We start from the raw sequence: 19999 nt of genomic DNA on the forward strand, positions 1-19999 counted from the left end.
TTCTACCTTGAAAGATTCCTTTGACTGTTAAAGGTTATTTTTGTCATTAAGCTTGAAGAATCCCCTCTAGACCCACCTCCCCCGGGGTTGAGGGTGAGCATCTGAAACTGCTCTTGCCCTATGATCTAAGGAGCTGGCTGCCAACCACCCAGAGCAGAACTTCAGGAAATGGTGCCAGGTTGCCCTGGCCGCTAGGCAGCCAGGAGGGGGCAGTGAGCAACTGGCGGAGGCAGCGAGTAGGGAGGGGTGGCTTGGAAGGACTTTGTGAGGCTTGCCTGCAATTATTTATGTTCCTGCAACTGTTTGCTGATTTGCGTCCTTGTTTGCACAAGGGTAGGGGTCTGCACACAGTGCACGTACTTGTCCCTAGGTCTGTGTTGTATGCCACTAACACACATGCCTCTGAATGTGTACAAAATGAGCGTGTGCATCTGTGTGAAGCCCCAGCCCATATCTAGAGTGCCCACAAGACGCCACCCAGGTGTTGGGAGGCGGCTTCTCAGACAGATGAGGGTGCAGGCTACTTCCCCTCAAGGTCTAGGATAGCTGGCCCTCAAACTTGCTTGGTTTCTAAGAGCAAAAATAAACCCTCACCTGCATTTCACATGTAAAACTGGGCACCAGAGGGTGTGGTAGGTAACTGAAAACTTACACATACCCTTAGCACACTAAAGACTGATACTGAAGGATGTAGCAATTGCATGGTGAATGGGGCGTGGGCTGTCCCTGGCCAGCTGCATGACCTTAGGTAACTTACTGCCTCCGTGAACCTGTTTTACTCCTGTGTTAATACAGGAGCCCTCTGCTTCTAAAGATTGAAACTAAGCATACGCTGGCTTTGGCAGGTAGTGGGCGCTCAGTAAGTGCTCATTCTTCTCAGGATTATCCCAGAGGTGCAGTGACTAGCACAGGGTCACTGCTCCCAAGTGGCAGAGCCAGAATTCAAGCTCAGGCCTCTTCTTCGCAGAACCACATTCCTTCTCTCCAATTCGCTATCAAGGGCGACTCCCAACACTACCATTTTGTCTTCTGCCAGGGCGGGCATCTGGCCGCCTGTCAGTCACTGGCCTCGGGCAGCCAAATGCTGACTAAACACAGGCCTGAGCAGGAGGGTGGAGCAGAGGGGCTCCGAAGGGCGAGCCGGCTCTACGCCCCCTCCCCTGCATCTCTACTTCCAGCGATGAGCTCAGAGCGGCTGGCGCAGCAGTTGCTGACAATTCAAAACTTCTGCCCCCTCTCCTGGGACACCAGTGGGTGATTCTCTCCCTCTAGCAGCAGGCGTGACCCACAGCCACCAACTCTGCTCCCTCCCCTCTCCCGGGGGCCACCCCACTGCGTCTGCTGGGCCTGGAACTGGGAGTCTGATCATAAATTACCCCCAGGGACAGTTACCCGCAGCAGCTGTGCTCTGAACAACCGTTGCTTCCTGGGTAGGTCATTTTTTTTTTTTGGGGGGGGGGGGCAGAATATAAACCCAGCCCCCTTCTCTTCCCCAGGCAGGAGAGGGGGTGTGAAGCAGCCTAAACCTTTTATCGGATTCCATTGTAAATCGTTCTATTTAAGGTAAGTTGCTTGGGTCTGAGAGGCAGACAAGATGCCGGCCAGATGTTGGGAGTCAGCATCAGCATTCAGCCCGTGCTCCTCTCCTGCCTGGTGGAAGGAGCTCAGCAGCCAGGCACTGGCACACAGCCTCTCCTCATGGGGAAAGGGGCCTGGGGATCTGCATCTCTGGTCCCCCAACTCAGGTCTACACCCAGAAGCCTCCTGCCCTTTAAGTCCACCCAGGCCAAACCCCTCCGAGCTGTCACCGCCAGCGGTTATCAGTGTAGCCTCTTCTAATCTCTTCTCCCAGCTCGCTGTCTCTCTCCCTTCTCTCGCTCTCTCACACACACACACACATACACACACAAATATATATGTACACCCTCAGAGGTGGCTGAGTGACTACAAAGACTTTATCAAATTATTGAAAATATTGGCATTTAAGTATTCATGTGTATACATATAATAGTTACATGGAACCTTCAGGTCACTGGATACAGGTGTACACACATGAGCCTGGCAGGAAAGCAAATGAGACCAGGCTTGAAGCTGCAGGGATTTAAACAATTAGGTGTCCTTCTAGGGTCTGAGAAGAACAGGGCAAAGGAGGAAAGGGTCACTTTGGGGGTTTGACTTAACCCCACTGCTTGGATTTTCAACTGAAGTCTCCCTCTTCCCCACCCTCAGGGAAAAGGGGCCTGTATTCAGACAGTATGCCCACTATACTTGCTCACTCCCTAAAATCTTCATGTGGCAAGCATACCCAAGAACCCACTGGAATATGTCCTTATAAATATATTTATATCAGAAAAAACAAGGCACTTTGGGAGCATTACAGCTTACTCTTCTACACGTACATCATTCTAGACAGAAAGTAAAAATTGGTTAGTTTCTCAAGTGAATTAACTGAATGAAGTTAATACAGTAACAGAACTGTCCCTTGCCCTCACCGAGGCACTGTTAAAGTAAGTGTAGCAGGAGGCACAGAGTGAGGCACTTTTCTGAGAGACACCTGGTCCCAGATCAGCTGGACCCTGGCCAGCTGCATCCTGGCAGAGCTCAAAGCCTGATGCCCCCCAGGAAGGCAGACGACTCTCCTGAGCAGAAGCGCCTGGCCCTGGTGCACTGCCTCCTTCCCCAGGCCCTGAGGTCAGGTGAGGGGCTGCAGAGGGAGGCAGTCCTAGAGCAGAGCAGGGACACGGTGGGAATGCATAAGCAGGGTCACCAAAGCCACAGAGACCTCAATCTGTCCAAGCTGGCGCTGCAGAGTCGGAGGATCGGCGCCACGGGAAGAGATTTCACATTAGCCCTGACAACAGCGCCTCGGCTCTGCGGTGACATTGGCCAGGGTCGTTTCTGAGGGCGCTCAAGCTTCCACTGGAGGCAAGCTGGAGCTTGGGCCAGCTGCTCTGAGCCTCCAAGGGATCAACACCGCCCCCCCCCCGCCTGCTCCTTTGGAATGAAATCATCTCACGACCAAGGCAAAGCCACAAGTCACTTCTGACACTGCCTATTGGAAGCTGGGCCCCTGGGCCACAGGAATGGGGGCAGGTCCCCTGGGCTGGGCTGGGCTGGGGCAGACCAGGAAGGAAGGTGGCTCCTTGGCTTTGGGGTTTGAGTCCTCACAGGCCATTGTTCATACTCTCACCAGCCTCAGCTTCTTGGTTTAAATAATCACTAAACTTTGTATTCTACAATTATAAGATTCTAAAGACACATCTACCTGCACTGGATCCTTTATCATCTTAAAGGGCTTTGGGTTTCAAGAAGCACATTTTGTGTGTGTGTGCACATATGCATAAGTAGAGCCCAGAGGGCCTCTCAGCTGACTGGGTCCCCAGCCCCCCCGAGCTGAGGAGGCTTCGCAAGGCCGGCTGCTACAAAGCGCCGGGCTTGGCTGCATAGATTTTAATGAGAGCGTCAGGCAGAGCTGTGCTGTTGCTCTCCGGGACTTGCAGATCATTACCAAACCAGCTGTAGGATGAGAACACAGCACATCGAAACCCTAGGAGGTCACTGAGCTAATGATCTAATCCTACCTTCCGCAGGCAGGGCCCCTCCCCACCTCCTCCTGCCCCCAGTCCTTTCCGCGGTGGACTCTGTCCATTCCAGAAGCCAGGCCAACACTGCCCCCTTCAAGGTCAGAGCAGAATGATAGTAGTGGCTCTGGCTCCCTCTTTTCCGGAAAGGAGGAGGATGGGGGTAATTTACTCACAGCCATTAGGCCCAAACCCTGGCCTGGCCAGGCCCCAGGACTCCTATTTGGGAGAAACACTGCCCTCCGCCTGCCTCTCCAGCCGCTGCTGGGCTGCAGCAGGGGCACCTTCAACAGTCATTTCAGGGTTCTGATAAAAGCAACTTTGGCTTCCAAAGTGCAAGTGGGGGACATGGTTGGAAAGGCCCAGCTTGGTGTGCTCAGCATGGAGCTGGGTGCCAAGCCCTGTGTCTGATACACCCTATCTGAGGAGTAGGAGGAGGAGGGCACACTCTGGAGCAGCTGCAGCAGAAGCATCCTCTGGCACTTGCAGACTCTCCCCATAACCCAAGTTCAAGAAGGAGGCAGAGGGAGGTATTCAGCAAGGGCAGGCAGCAGTGCCCACGATTATACTCTCCTCAAGCCGGAGGGGTTTATGAGGGCTTTGGCAATTACTACAACCATTTGCTGTGCTGGGTAAAGACAGATCCTGTTTCTCTTTGTTTCAGGCTCTGAAAGCTGGAGAAACTGATTTCGACATGAGAGGCTACACAATTGTTGGGGCAGAAGAGAGAAACCTTGCTGTTGGCCACAGCTGACCAGTTTTTTCCTAAATAACAGCACCTGTGTATGAGCTCTGGGAAGGGGCTGGGGGTGGGGGAATGAACATCACCATGTGCAGTAAGTGGGGACCTGAGTCCCTCCACCTTCAACCCTTTTCATGACTGCCAGGCACCTGCCCCCCACCATTCCCAGGCAGGTACCTGGGGCGGCTGCCAGCCTGAGGGGCTCAAGTTTCTACAGCTGGCAGAACCTATGCTTAAAATGGGGAAATAAAAGGGGGAGGAGTTGCAGCAGAACTCAAAACAGCACCTGTCAAAGCTGCCTGCCCTCTTCTTTTTCTCCCTACTCTGGTTTCCCAGAAGCACAGCTCCTAGGCCTTGTGGTTGGCTGGTGATAGGAAGGGGCAACAAAGGGTTACAAAAGAGGCTATAAGGGTCTGAGCAGCACTGACAGGGCTGGCACAGGCCCTGAGCCCTCCGACTGGGACCCCTGCCTATGGGGAGGTCTGGAGTAGCACAGAGCCAAGACTGCTCTGCCCAGACTCCAGCAGGTGCCCATTATTTGGTCCCAGAAAGCACAGGTGACTTGGAATCAGGATGTTTGGGCTCTTGCTCCATTACTATCCAACTGTGTGACCTTGAGCAAGTCACTTCCCATGTCTAGGCCTCAGCATCCTTAGGAGGGCAGAACCCAAGGAATTCTACCATAATTCTAGTTTTGTAGTTTCAAGTCTCTAAGCTTTGCTCCTGACAGTCAGCAGAAGCCCAGGTCCCTGTGTGTCAGGGCTAGTTTGGTCATGGATATTAGAGGTTAAACCTGGGCGACACAGCCTGAAGGCACCTAAGGGCAAGGAAGGGGCATTTAAAGGACACTTTACCATCACACTCAATAAGAGGGAGTTTAGGAGGGAGGTAACAGCCTCAGTCTTCAGAGGCCTTGTTTCCAGGAAGAGTGGAAGAGACACTCTGTAGTGGTCTGTTACCTCCTGGAATAAAATATGGTTTCCCAGTCTAAAAGACCGCTGAGTAAAAAGCAGCCCTCCACTGCTGATTAGGGCAGAGAGCAGGGAGGGACAAGAGGCAGTCTGACTTCAGGGCACTCAGCCTGCTCTGCCTCTCAGGACACAGGAAAGGAGGCAGCCATGTCCACAAAGGCTGCTCTCACTACTTTAGGACCAGAGGATGGTTGGCATGATTTGAAGCAGCTGAGGGCCACAGCTAAAAATGGGTCCTAGGGGAGAGCACCATTTCCATTTGAAGCCCAATCAAAAGAATCTGCTTCGGGGGTTTTCCTTCCTTTCAACATGCACCAGTCATTTGAAGGAAGAGGGAACATCTCAGCTATGAAACTCAGAAGCCCATGCACTTGACAATAGGGAGAGAAAATACATGTTGATTTGGAGGAAGCACTTGGATATATCTTTGGTTGCTTCAGGGAAGGCTTTGGCCCTTGAAATTCTTTTTTTTCTCCCCCCTCCCATGGGACTGTTGGGATAGACATCAAAAAAAAAAAAAAAAAAAAAGGTAGGAAGGAAAGAAAAGGTGGGCGGCAGGCAGAAAGAGTTAATCCGACCAGTCGTCCTCATCAAATTCAGAGGAGTCATCTTCCGAGTCACTGTACTCAACAGCAATACGACGTGACAGGATGGTGGCCACGTCATTGCCCACAACATCACGCTTCTCTTGTTCCCGCTGCTCTTCAACCCTGCGCAGCTGAAAGCCTGGTGACAGAGAGGGAGAAGGGTTAAGAAGGCGTATCTTGGACTGGGGGATGTAGCTCAACAGTAGAGCGTGTGAGGTCCTGGGTTTGATTCCCAGCACTTGGGGAAATGGCCACTGATAATAAATTGGAAAGAATCAAGAAAAAGAAGGATCCTCTGGGAAAGGTTAGCAGGAAGAGAAAGAAAGAATAGGCTTTTTTGCTGGATGTGGTGGCACATGCCTGTAATCCCAAAGGCTTGGAGGACGAGGCAGTAGGATTGAAAATTCAAGACCAGCCTCAGCAACTTAGTGAGACCCTGTCTCAAAATAAAAAATTAAATGGCCAGGGATGTGGCTCAGTGGTTAAGCACCCCTGGGTTCAATCCCTGGTATCATAAAAAAAGAAAGAAAAAGAAAAAGAAGTCCTTGTCCTGGTGCTGTAGGTGTATCTGAAACCTGGCATTTTTCCTGGCTGCTGAGGATGAGGATGAGGACTGGACTTTCTCATGAGGCTTTGAGTAGTTCAAGTCCAGTGCATGTTGGACTCAGCAGCTCTGGACCATCTCCTCTAGACTAGAAGTCCCTTGAGAATCACAAATAGAACCAACCACTCCAACCCCCTTGGGACCAGACCTGGCCACTGGTAGAGAAAAAATGCTCCAGGCTGGTGAGAGGATGACAGGGGGAGGAGGAGGGAGGATAAAGGAAGGAAAGGGGAGAACAGATAAAGGAAAGGGGATAAGTGGAAATGGGGAGAAAAAGGAGAAAAGAGGGCAGAGGGAGAGAGTATATAAAAGGCAAAGTAGTAGAAAAGGACAGTGAGTGACTGAGTGCAGCTAAAGAGGGACCCACAAGACTGATTCTTGATATTTCCTGGGTACCTTTTGAGTACCTGAGGAAAAATGGGGATACTTCCTTTTTTAAAATTTTTATTTTTACAGACTGCATTTTGATTCATTATACACAAATGAGGTATAACTTATCATTTCTATGGTTGTGCATAATGTAGATTCACACCATTCATGTAATCATACATATACATAGGGTAATACTGTCTCAGTCTACTGTCTTTCCTCCCCCCACCCCCTCCCACCCCATTTTCCTCTACACCATCCAAAGTTCCTTCATTTTTCTCTCCCCCTGGCTGCCACCCCACCTCGTTATGTATTGTCATCCACTTATCAGAGAAAACATTCGGCCTTTGGTTTTTTGGGCTTGGCCTATTTCACTTAGCATGATATTCTCCAACCCCATCATTTACCAGCAAATGCCATAATTTTATTCTTCTTATGGCTCAGTAATATTCCATTGTGTATATATTCCACAGTTTCTTTATCAAAAAAATGGGAATACTTTCTAAACAGGAAAAAATACATGCAGACACACGCACACACACAAAGCATACATTTTCTTTTTTGGTATTAGGGACTGAACCCAGAGGGGCTTAACCCCTGAGCCACATTTTTTATTTTGAGATAGGATCTTGTTAAGTTGCTTAGGGCCTTGCTAAATTGCTGGGATTAAAGGTGTTCACCACCTGTATAGTAAAGCATACATTTTTAAGAAGTTCCAAGATCCCAAGTTAAGAATTTTTTATTTTAGACTAATGTGGAAAGAAATCTCATATTTTCAGGGTGAAGTTTTTTTTCAGTCTGTTGAGGTCTGAGGTCCCAACCTCTCCACATTCAATGAAAGCCATTCTCTGGAAAAGGCACAGAACCCTTTTCCCCCATCCCCCTAATTAGTCATCACGGCTTCAGAAAGACAAGGCTCCATGGTCCCAAACCCACCACTGGGATTTACCTTGACGGATGGCAGAAAGCAGGTCACTACGGGCATCACTCACAGCAGGCAAGGACGACTTGGGCTTAGTGGCATCAGAAAGCGGCGGTGGTGGTATGGCAGGCTGGCCATCCCCACCACTGAAAGGGAGAGGTGGAGGTCCTGGAGGGGGAGGGGGTGGGGGAGGGGGAGGTGCACTGCCTGCTGGTTGGGACAAGGGAGGTGGTGGCAGAGTAGGGTAGTCCACTGCAGGTGGCAGGGGAGGAGGGGGAGGGGCGGCAAAGTCAGGGTGAGGTGGAAAAGATGGGGGTGAAGGTGGTGGAGGGGTCCCTGGAGACCCAAATCCTACAGGTGGTGGTGGAGGGGGGATGCCCATTGGAGGTGGAGGTGGAGGGGCAGGTGGTGGAGCAAACCCAGGTTTGGGGCCTGGTGGAGAACCCAGTGGAGGAGCTGGGGGTGGGTGGCTCGGGCTGACCACGCTGGATCTTTTGGGTCCGGCCAAGCCAGATCCTCTTTGGTTGTCTGCTGGGTAGCTACAAGGCCAAAGACAAGAGATCCACCATCACTCTCAGGATGCGAACACCCACCTAAAGGCAGACTTGTAACTTAGGCTCCTTTTGGTTGACTCCAACATTTCCTCTTGGCTCAAACAGAAAGAAATATCTGGGAATGGTCAGAACAGACCAACAAGAAAATAGGCAGCCTTCTAAGATAATGAGCTTCCTCCCAGCAGAAGAATACAATCAGAAATACTCCTGAGGGCTCGCGATATAGCTCAGTTGGTAGAGTGCCTGAAAGAAGTAGACTTGGGACTCCTTATCACATAAGTGCTGGCTGAAACATATCTTAGGTTCCCCTCTAACCTTAGGTCTCCAGGGGAAGGCACCCTCAGATGAATGTCCCATGGGTGGCTCTCAGTTTTAAGCCTGGAACCAAGACTAAGAATGCACACAAGAAAGAACTGGAATGAAAATTCAAACACTACCCTCCCATTGGGTTGTTTCTCAGGCTATTAACATTCACCAGATCTGGTGAAGGCAAGAAACCCACTCTGAGCTGACTAAACCTGAGCAGGGTATAGATTTAAGTGTGTGCATCTTCACTTGAGAGAGAATGAGTCTCCATCTAGGATCTGAGATAAATGTGCCACCGATTTTTGATCTAGGTTTGAAAGAGGATTAAGCCTCCATTTCCCCTAAGATCAGATTTGTGCAGCTATAGCTGTAGGGTCTCAGGCCACGTGTGAGGCTGAGGGTTTTCTTTTTCCACCTTTGCATCTGTCCTGCACTAATAGCTACTCCTTAGGAAAGCATCCATCTTGGAATTTTCCACAGACCTTCAAGCCTTAGCTGCATCTGACAGGGTAACCAGCAGGAAGTGATTTGGGATTAGTGGACTCAAGGGCCAAGAAGAATAGAGGCGAGGACAAGTGGGCAACAGTACTTTAGGTCTCCATCTGAGGGGGGCCTCAACATATTCAGTCACTAATTAAACAGTGTCCAAGGAGTAAAGTGCACTTTTCAAAGCTCTCATTTGCCAGACATCAGAAAGACAGAAAGTAACTGTGAGAAAATAGTGCAATCCAAAAATTCTCAGGCCTCCTTTCAGCCATTGTAAGCAATCTCTTCCTCTGTACACCTCTGCCAGGGGCATTAACAAATATCAAAATGGACAGATTCTAAGTTTTACCCCCTTTTCCCATGGTTTCATTCTTTCTGGAGAGTCAACCAGCAGTGAAATGAACCAGAAGCAATAGAAGAGGGAAGTAACTATTTGCAATGTTCCTAGATCCTGGGCAAAGTGTCTGGGAAATATTTTATGGCTGGTGAATTGTAACACAACATTTCATACTGAGTTAAAGCTAAGTGAAAAAAAAACAAGAGATAATTTGGTGATTTCTATTTGTTCAGGTATAGACAAACAGTAGTTAAGAATACAGTCTTGGGAATTTGAGTGGTCAATTGGGGCTCTGTCTCTTTTTACCTGTGTGACTTTAGGTAAGTTCATTAACCCCTGTATGCTTCACAATTTACTTATCTGTAACATGGGGATAAGAGTACCTATCTCAAAAGGACTCTGGTGGGGATTAAGCAGCATTAATGGTGTGTAGCACAATGCCTGGCACCTTACAAACACCTGATAAATGATAACTACTTCTATTATGTAGACGGATTGGCCTGAAGTTATTTTAGTGGTCTTGGCCTAGATTTTGAACTCTTATTTTGTTCTTGGATGTTTAACCACACAGGATGGAGGGAAAAGGTTCCACCATTTACCTGAATTCTGCTGGTGGGGGAGGCAAGTTGTCCTCAGAGAAAGAAGGTGAAGGTGATGAGGTGGAGTCTGACTGTGGTGGTGGTGGATAGCTGCCTACATCCACATTTTCAATAGAGCCAATGCTGCCATTCTGGTACACTAAGGCGGGTGAATACCTGACAATGAACCCAATGCCAAAAACTGTCATTTAAAGAGCCTGAGTGGTATTTTCTTTTCTTCTTAAAAGAGTCCACAAAAAAATGCATTTGATATAAAAGCTATGAGAAAGAAATAAACAGATTTTTCCTAATGCTGAGATTTTATTTAAGGACTAAATATTGCACTGTTATGTATATCCCAGACATTTCTGCTGGATTGTTTGTAATAATGGGATTCAACCCAGATTACCAAAACCCTTTTGTTCCTTTCCCAGTGTAAGCCTGGTCAAACCCATTCTTTTAAATTCTCTTCTGAGTGTTAGGTGCAGCTATACCTGGATCCCAAAGCCTGTCTTGTGCAAAGGGTGAAGCCAAGCCTACAGGCTAGTGAGCTACAAACATGTGACAGGCATGCAGCCTGATTTTGAGGTCGGCAAGCCTCTAGAGAACTCAAAGGCCAAGGAGACATTTGATTGCAAAATCAAGCCAAGGCTGAAAGCAGGTTGCTGTGTGGTAGTAAATGTGGTATCTCTGCCAGGTCTCTTATCAAACAAAATAAGCTGCCGATTAAAAGTAGGTTGTTAGGGCTTGCCTCATGAAAATCTGCCTCAGAGCACTGGGCCGTGGGTAAATTTGCTCTGGGTGAACAACATTAAAACTTCAAAAAAGCATAAATATACCAAGCAATAAGTTTCCACACAAGCACAAATATACTAAGCATCAGCTAGCAAAATCTGGCCTGCTCTGTCCACCTCCCCCTTCTTTCCACCATTGTTGGGTTCTAAAGAACTCATCAAAAACAGATCCCAGGGAGAACAGAATTGGAGGGAACTAACTAAATCAAATGATGCTCTGATGTGGAAAATCCCCAAAGCCTGGAGCCACGTAGGCTGGGCACATCTCTTGATAGATTCACCAAAAAGCATGTCCAGAGACACTAGCCAGCAGCCCACTCCAAACCTCTTGGACAATAAGGAAACAGGAGGCAAACTCCTCATATTCACCACCCCCATCCTGCAAAAAAGACATACATAACAGCTGGCTTTCTGAACAAGTAAGCTTCTGGTCTTAGAGTCACTGAACCTATGATAAATGCCTGTCTGAACAGGATGGGTCCACAGAACAAAATAGTCCCTTTCATTGGGAGATGGAGGTACGAACCCTCAGGGCTGAAAGAAAGAAAAATAATGTTCATTTTTCTTCTCACCATCTTCATCACTCTTTAAAACAAATCTCTTAATCCAGGAAGAACAAGTGTCAGAAATGTCAAGATTTTTAAAAGTCAAGATTTTTATGGTAGAGTTATTCCTAAAAGCAAGAACAACTCAACTCTTTCCTTTTTATCATTCCCAGACACCCGGCATGGGCTGGCATGGTTCTGACAGTCCGCATACAATGTATTTAGAGGAAAAATCAGAGTAACACTCATGCCAAATGGCCGTGGTGACTTGGCTTTGAATGTCATACAGGTCAGACAACAGGATAAGCATCAAACCAAGCTTAAACCCCATGTTCCCCCTTTAAACTTCCAGTGTGATTTGGTATTGGGAAATGGGGTCAGACTGACATCTCCCATTTCTCCACAGAGATATATAGCCTCCACAGTGGCCAAGCAACCTTTCCCACACTGACTCTTCTCAGGTCTGCATTCAATCCTTTGGCTAGTTTCTAAGACTGACAAAGGCTGGTTGAAAAGTTGCTCTGGTGATGTGCACAATTTCCTTGCCTGGCCCTCCCTATTCCCTTGAAATGCTTGGCTCTTAGGTATGACCTTCAAATCCATGCTCTGGAGGCAAAGGGCTCCCAAGACCACTTTTCTTCCCTTTCCAATCTTTCCTCTGAGACCCTCAGACATACTAGTGTCTGGTAGAGTAAGGGTACTAGAAGCCACGGGCCTTCTTTTCCAGACTACTCCAGTTACCTCATTTAAATTGCTGAGTCTCTTGATTTATTTAGCAAATTTTAATCACCAGATGGATGCACTTAAAAGAAACTGATTAATAGTGGTATTGATCGAAACCACACAGCCAGATTTCAGGGGGTGTGAAAGGCGTCATGCCAAAGCTGTCAGACTGTTGTCCCCAGGTCCTCAGACCCTTCAAAGAATGCTACCAATAGTACAAAAGCATGACTTACCCAGAAGGTCCTAGCTTTTCTTTGGACTCCACAAACTCTTGTCCCATCTTCATTTTCTCCCATTCTTCCTTACGTGTCTTAATTTTACGTGGGTTTACATTCCCTCGATTTGGATTATCTTTCTTCTCTTTCTACAATGAAAAGAAACAAAAAAAGTCTCTGGGAAATATTTTTCAAAGTTCTTCATTAAAATTCCACCCATCTTCAAAGATGTATATTCAAGAGACTATTTGTCTAGACAACATATGATAAGAACAGAATTTATAGAATTGCTAGGTTTGGGGTGACCTAGAGGTCATCTAATTCAAACCACCTTCCAGGCAAAACATTTGCTCAATCCCACACTTAAACACCTCTAGCAATGGGAAGCCTATTACCTGAGTAACTCTTTCATGTCTTTGAATAGCTCTAATTGTTAGGAAGTTAATAAATAGTTTTTTGTTACTTGCTCTGCCACAAAGAACAGTTAAGAGAAGGAATGACAGCTGCAGATGGGACAGATATAAGGAAATAGTTAAAAAACAAAACAAAACAAAAACCACTGAAGAATTTTCCATCCTGTGCAGCTGGACTAGCCTATGGCATTCTCTTGGACCTGCTGGCAGCCATGCTAATGGGATTGTAAGGTCAAAACTGGTAGGTCACACATGTAGCACCAGGAGCCTAGGAGAAAGGGGCATATCCACAAACCAGGCATATCCCCTCCCCTGGTGCTAACCAAGCAGAAGCGAAGGTGTTAAACTGTTCCTGTTGCAAATCAAACACTGCAGAACCTTGTGCTAGTCTCTGAGAAATGAGCTGCAAAACTGGTGGGGAAGGGACTAGCCTAGCTCAAGTGTCCAGCAGAGTCAGGTGCAAATTGCAAGAGAAATAAATGGTGAATAGAAAAGTCAATTTCTAAAACTCAGCCTGAATACACTCGATTGTTAATAGCACCAGGGGGAACAAACACATTTTTGGTGTGATTTATACTTTCATCTTGGTGGTGGTTGGTGTGGACACATTTTTTTTAAGAGTTTCACCTGGCATCCAAGCAAGCAGCCATTCGGAATTACTTCACATAAGACTGGCTTCCTTTTTATTCCCCCTCCACAATCGTGCCTACTGATGTGTAGAACAGAGGCCCCTTTCCCCTCACCCTATGCTTTCTCTTCTCTTTCATGATATCCTTGGTGTCCTGCAGCATCTTCTCCTTCCAAAGATCAAAGAAGTATGAAGGGTCGGTGTAGAATTTGAGTGCCTCTTTTCCATCATCCCTGGGATAGAAATGAAGACAAGTAGCTGTCAGTAGACAGATGAGCTCCCAACCAAATCCAATATTCCAAACACCTATCAGTTAGCAGTTTTTACACTAAGGAATCAAGAAGTCATTCAAATCGATTGCATATTTCCTCTCCCATACCTGCATTTCAATGCCCCTGAATGGCACCTCTCTACTTCTTAAGAACCTTCTCATTACTTTCAATTCCTAATAAAGGAATTGGCATGGTTAGGGCAAGAACAAATTATAGCAGGGATCCTGATTATTTCCAAAGATCTGCATGGCCACAGTCAGCTCCCTGAGGACATCTGGATATGCTGGCTCATCCGAGAGGATTTCTGTTCCTGCTTCCTCTTTCCCCACCAATTCTCCAGAACTCTTTAGTGGCCTTCCACCCACCTGAAACCTGTGCATTCATGTACAGGTTTACATGTACACACAAATATAAACATATGTGTGTATGTGTACAGCGGTCATTTCTCTATTCACAGATAACCACTGCATCTTTTTGCTGACTTCTAGAATAGCGCAGTGTCCACCCTCAACCCTACCACAAGGGGGCCTCGCTGAGAACAGATGACCAGCAGTTTTAGGACCATAAGGTTTAATGACCATCTCTTGGTGACTATGATAGTGCTACATAGTAAGCTACTGAGTGTCAATATAAGGGGCTATCTGCCAGACTTAATGATCCTGGATGGAATCCTCCACTTTAGCATAGCTAAGCCCCCACTGTCCAGAAAACTCATGCTTCAGGATGAACATTTAAAATTATTCTGATCAAAAAAGTATTGGAAAGGCAATCCTATTTTCTGCCTTCCAATCCTATCACAACACAGAGAAAATGTTTCCAAGTCAAACATTAATGACTTTTTTATTAAATCTTGTTCTGAGTTGGATACCACTGTTTATTTCTGTTAGGCCAAGTCCAAAAAATTAAGAGATGCTAATTCTGACTGTATGTTTAAAAAGAAAATAGCATTCCTTGAAAAACAAAATTCTCTGAACAATATTTGTTTATCCTATCTTACCACACAAACCACATGTATAACACTCCCCATAACATTATCAGGTGTGTGACCCCTTCCTGCCCCACACTCCTCTGCACACATCCAACTAGACTAAAGAATGGAGACCACTAAGTCAAAGCTCTGTCCTGTTATGCTTACTAGCCCCTTTGAAAGCCAAAGGGCAAGAATAATTTCATACAGTAATAAAAAAGGGTGGATACCTTGTACTTTCTCTGTATCTGTGCGAGAAGCTACCAAGTTCCCATCCCATGATCCCTGAATCAGAATGGTATCCTTGAATTTCACAGGGGTATACACACACACACACACACACACACTCTTCTTTGCAGTGTACCCATGTGTGATAGACAACATCTGCCTGCAGCTATGTGTAATTACTTTTTACCTGTTCTAAAGATATTTATGGATACAAGAAAGATAAATATTCTTTCTGCCTCATTCAGTGGAATTGTACAGGATGACAACACTACCAAACCACTAGTGGCAAGGAGGGGCTTTAAGTTGTATTTAAGGTTACCTTCTTTTTCAAGTCCAGCCACAGAAAGGTAGGTCCTTGCAAAAGGAAATACAGAAAGGATGTTCAAAACAAAGTGAACGACAATCACTTGGAAGAATGCCAATTATTCCTTAAGCTTTGGAAGGACCCCTCTGGGCCCAGAGCTGCCAGTTCATGAAGCTGGCCCCATGAATACGCCCATACATCTGGCAATCTAATGGTTTCCAAATAAGTGTGGGAACCTTTCTAGAACGTTGCCCCTGGGATCCATGCTGTAGGACTGCCTTGTAACAAAGTCCTTTTGGTTCTATAATAACTAAATTCCTTGGATGAAACCCAAGATGGACCTGACTTATACCAAATTAAACTCTGCAGCATGCAATGTTACACCAAACTTTCAATATGTATTATATTTACTATGTATTTCAGAAACCAAACAATAATAAGTGACAATGGCTTTTAAGGTAAACTTTAGCTTCTGCTGCTGCAAGCAACTCCTGGGTAGGTAGTAAGCTTTTTGATACAACCCTCTAATGTAAACAACATCTTTAGATATTTTAGACAATCTACAGTTGTTAGCCATGGGCCAAAAAAAAAGGGCTAAGCAGCTGTTACCTATAAGGGGTTAGATTGTTGAGAGGGGGCGGAGTATCACAGGTATTGTACGTTTCCAAGACAGGCACTGGGAGAGAATTTCTGTCAAAAAGCTTCTGGTCTTGAATGGTAGAGCTTCTGAAAGCCTTTCGGGTGTTGATTCCTTGAAGTGACACTGAGAGAAGATGGAAGGCGTTAGAAAATGGACGACAAGCTATTTGAACAAACACTGAGTCACACCAGTCAGAGAGGCCTCAGCTGCTGCATTTCTTGGCTGCGGCTGTCTGCAGCCAGGTTTTTTTTTTTCCCTCCCACTCTGGGGAAGCCCCATAAGGCTGTCAAGCAGCCCAGCCATTTCATGACTGAACAAAATGAGGCAACACAAAGGTTTACTATGTGGCCAGATCTAGCAGACCTCTTCTTAGGTGGAATGAATCTTCCAAGTACTTTAATGGTAGCAAAATATGAAGGGAAATTTGAGAATGAAGGATTGGGGAATGGGAGAAAGGAAGTATGTGGGGGTGTGGTAGAACTAAAAAGATTTCTTCACACCTCCCAGGCTTATGTCATTTCAAAGCAGATCTCCATAGGTCTCTGTGATTTTTCTCCTTGCTTTTTAATAAATCAGAAGAAATTGTAAGAAACTGCTCACCAGTCTGTAAATGCTGAGCTCAGCTTCCTTACCTTCTTCTTCCTTGGGATCCAGCTGAGTGACTTTAACTTGTAGTCGGTCAACCCTCTCAGCAAGGGTGCTTACCCGAGAGGCAAAGGTATTTGCCTGAGTAAAGAGCTCTCCAAAAATGTCCTCTGCATATTTACCTGGAAATATCAAAGCAACCAAGTCACTAGTGCATAGGAATGTCATAAAAGGACATAAAACCTGCCTACTAAAAATTGTATTCCCCACTCCTCCAACACACACACATACATATGCTTCCACTTGGAGACAAAGATACATTCTCCAAAGTTTGGGCGGTCTGCATATGCTCCATAACTATTAGCACCTTCTTAGCAAACTCTGAACAGTAATGACACTCAAAGCAGGCTGAATAAAATCAAAAGGTATAATGCAAAAATTAATCCTGGAAGAAGAGACAATAGTCTTCACATTTATCTGTAACACTCAGCACCTTGTGATTCTGTAAAGCAACTTGTAAAACGGTTCCAAAAAACAGATTGGGAGTTAAGAAGACCTATTAGGTGCTCACAATTAATATTATAAAAAAGAAAATACTTTCTCAGTGGAGCTTCAAAAGCCCATTTACCAGTCAGGCTTGGTGGTGCACGCATGTAATCCTAGCAACTCAGGAAGCTACAGCAGGAGGATCACAGGTTCAAAAAAACCAGCCTCAGCAACATAGTAAGACCCTAAGCAACTTAGTGAGAGCCTGTCTCAAAAAATAAAAAGGGATGGGGATGTGACTCAGTGGTAAAGCACCCCTAGGTTGTTAAATCTCCAATACCCCACCTCCCACAAAAAAAAAAAAAAAAAGTCCACTGAACAACCAAGATGAGTTGTGTTATCTCCTAGGGGCCTTGAACTTACCAACATCCCACAACAGAGACATAAGTTCTTCTAGGGCTAAAAAGGTTACTTTAGGTTCTATAACATACAACTATCAAAGTTTTTGCTGTAGGTTAAAACACTTTATTATCTATATCACAGGCCAGGTGGAGTGGTGCACACCCCCACAACTCAGGAGGTTGAGGCAAGAGGACTGCAAGTTCAGTCAGCCTCAGCAACTTAGTGAGAGACCCTCTCTCAACAACAACAAAAACAGATTGGGGATGTAACTCAATGGTAAAGTGCCCCTGGTTAAATCCCCAGTAACACACACACACAAACAAAACAGCAACAACCACCAAAAACACTACATCTCAGGAAACAAATAAAAAGTTGAAGCTTTCAAACCCTCCCTAAAAAACAACATACCAGTGATCTCTTTCTACAATGTTTGGTTTTTTTAGAAAAAGAGTTCTGTATTTTCAACCCTGGAATGCAAGGAGAATTTGCAGCCAAAGAAACATAACAGCAATTTGACACTACTTCCATATTGTCATTCCAAGCCACAAGGCACATTCTTACTAGGAACAAGAAGTAGTGCATATGAATAAATATACCATTTGAGTTTCTTACTTGCAAGGTGAAGGCAGGTATAAATAACTATGCCTAACAAAGATAATTTTCTTGAGAACTATTAAAACTAAACTATTAAAACTATTAGAACTAAAGTAAACTGTCATATTTAGCTTCTAAACTACATTAATGCTTAGTCCATATTTTGGGGGGCAGAGGTGGATTAGACTGAAAGGCCAAAACTGCACCTTTAGAGTGGAATGCAGCTTACCTTTCCAGTATAACCTGCAAAGTAAGGATAAGATCAATCAACTTATTTCAAATTGCTGGTAAATTTAAGTCAATAAGGAGTTTCTAATCAGGGAAGGAGCAAGGCCTTGCATACTGAATGGTCCCATGATTTAAACACTATAGGAAGCTCCTGAGCTCAAAGGACTCAAATTGGTTAACAAGCTGAATTTCTACTCTGCAGGTGGAGGATCCTATTTGATCCCTGTCCATAATATGACTATGTTCCTATAAAAATGATTCTGTTATGCTCTACCAGGTAAAAGAAAATTGTGTTTGGAGCTGGGTGCAGTGGTGCACACCTGTATCCCAGTGACTCGGGAGGTTGAGGCAGGAAGGATTTAAGTTTGAGACCAGCATAAGCAATTTAATGAGATGCTATCTCAAAATAAAAAGTAAAAAGGGCTAGAGATATGGCTCAGTGGTTAAGCACACCTGGGTTCGAAGGAAGGAAGGAAGGAAGGGTGGGAGGGAGGGAAGGAAGGAAGGAAGGGTGGGAGGGAGGGAAGGAAGGAGGGGAGTGGAGGGAGAGGAGGGAGGGAGGGTCGGTGTTGTGTCTCAAAGAGGAAAAAAAGAAAAAAGAAAGAAAGAAAAGGGAGCTGGGAATGTAGCTCCATGGCAGATTGCTCCCCTAGCATGCAAGAGACTGTGGGTTTGATCCCCAGTACTATCAAAAACAAAAGGAAAAAAAAAAAAAAAAACTTGCAAAAACCCCTAATGTATGAAACTGGTAACATGGGATATCTTTTTGTAAGAGGAATGTGGTAGGGTAAATGTTTTCCCACCACTGTCACATCAGTTCAGGCCCTTGGCAAACTCAGAACTGTACTATGGGACATAAAAGCAGACTTTGGAAGACCTGGGTTTATATCTCAGCTCTATTTATACCTGTGTACTCCTTTGCAAGTCACAGTCTCTCAGTCTTAGTCTCATCTATAAACTGGGGACAATAACTACATTTATCTCACCAAGTTACTATAAGGATTAAATAAACTAAAATTCTAAGTTGTTATAATGAGAGTCTTCTTCAGCCAGGTTAGAGGACTTTTTTTGACTGTATAAACTTTTTAGTTGTAGATGAACACTATTTATTTATCTATTTATTATTATTTTTTATGTGGTGCTGAGAATCAAACCCAGTGCCTGGAAGTGCAAACGCTCTACCACTGAGCCACAACCACAGCCCTAGAAGACTTTTAAGATGATGATCATTTGAGCCAGGCAGGCATAGAAGTGCACGCTTGCAGCCCCAAAAAGCTACTTGAGATGCTGAGGCAGCTCCAAGTTCAAGACCAGCATGGGCAGTGATAGCAAGATCCTGTTTCGTTTTTGTTTTAAATAAATTAAATATCAATATCCTATTTTAAACTTAGAGTAAATTTGAAATATAATTCCAAATGGTGACTCAATAGCCCATATTCTTTAGGTGCTAAAAATGACTCCAATCTCTAAAAACACGATACTTAAATGAAAAAAACAAAGTGCCTTGTTCAGAGTTAAATTTCACTCATTCAGATTACCAGGACAGACCCAATACCCACCAAAGCATCCATAACAGAATGTCCTTATGGGACATTTTGTAGAATATTTCAGAGCAGTCTTAAAGTTTTTTTTTTTCCTTGGCAGAATTCTTCAAATAAAATGTTATGTGGCAGTAGAACAGGTAAAACTCATTTTTTAAAATGTGCAGCTGTGGGGCTGGGGTTGTGGCTCAGTGGCAGAGCACTTGCCTAGCATGTGTGAGGCACTGGGCTCAATGCTCAGCACCACATAAATAAATAAAATAAAGGCCCATTGACAACTAAAAAAAAAATATTTTTAAAAAATGTGCAGCTGCTCTTACGGAAGTTGAGTGGGAGTCCTGAAGCTCCCCCATGCCACCAGTCAGAAAATCCAGTATCAGAGCACGATTCCCTAATG

The 19999-nt window shown here is 45.4% G+C and overlaps 1 protein-coding gene across 4 annotated transcripts in view; it reads right to left on the reverse strand.

Moving 5' to 3' along the window:
* Positions 1–1937: 1937 nt before the first annotated feature.
* WASF2 (WASP family member 2) overlaps positions 1938–19999 on the reverse strand; it is a 71752-nt gene continuing 53690 nt past the window's right edge. For all 4 annotated transcript variants that reach the window (XM_079114767.1, XM_079114770.1, XM_079114769.1 and 1 more), the window contains exons 3-9: positions 16399–16533; positions 15736–15889; positions 13471–13588; positions 12333–12463; positions 10059–10214; positions 7804–8315; positions 1938–6020 (exon numbers count right to left, since the gene is read on the reverse strand). In XM_079114767.1, the coding sequence (XP_078970893.1) occupies positions 5863–6020; positions 7804–8315; positions 10059–10214; positions 12333–12463; positions 13471–13588; positions 15736–15889; positions 16399–16533 (1364 nt within the window). In that variant the 3' untranslated portion in view covers positions 1938–5862. The remainder of the gene's footprint in view (positions 6021–7803; positions 8316–10058; positions 10215–12332; positions 12464–13470; positions 13589–15735; positions 15890–16398; positions 16534–19999) is intronic.

This window comes from Sciurus vulgaris, assembly GCF_902686455.1.
Source record: "Sciurus vulgaris genome assembly, chromosome: 1".
In the NCBI taxonomy this organism is placed as follows: Eukaryota; Metazoa; Chordata; class Mammalia; order Rodentia; family Sciuridae; genus Sciurus; species Sciurus vulgaris.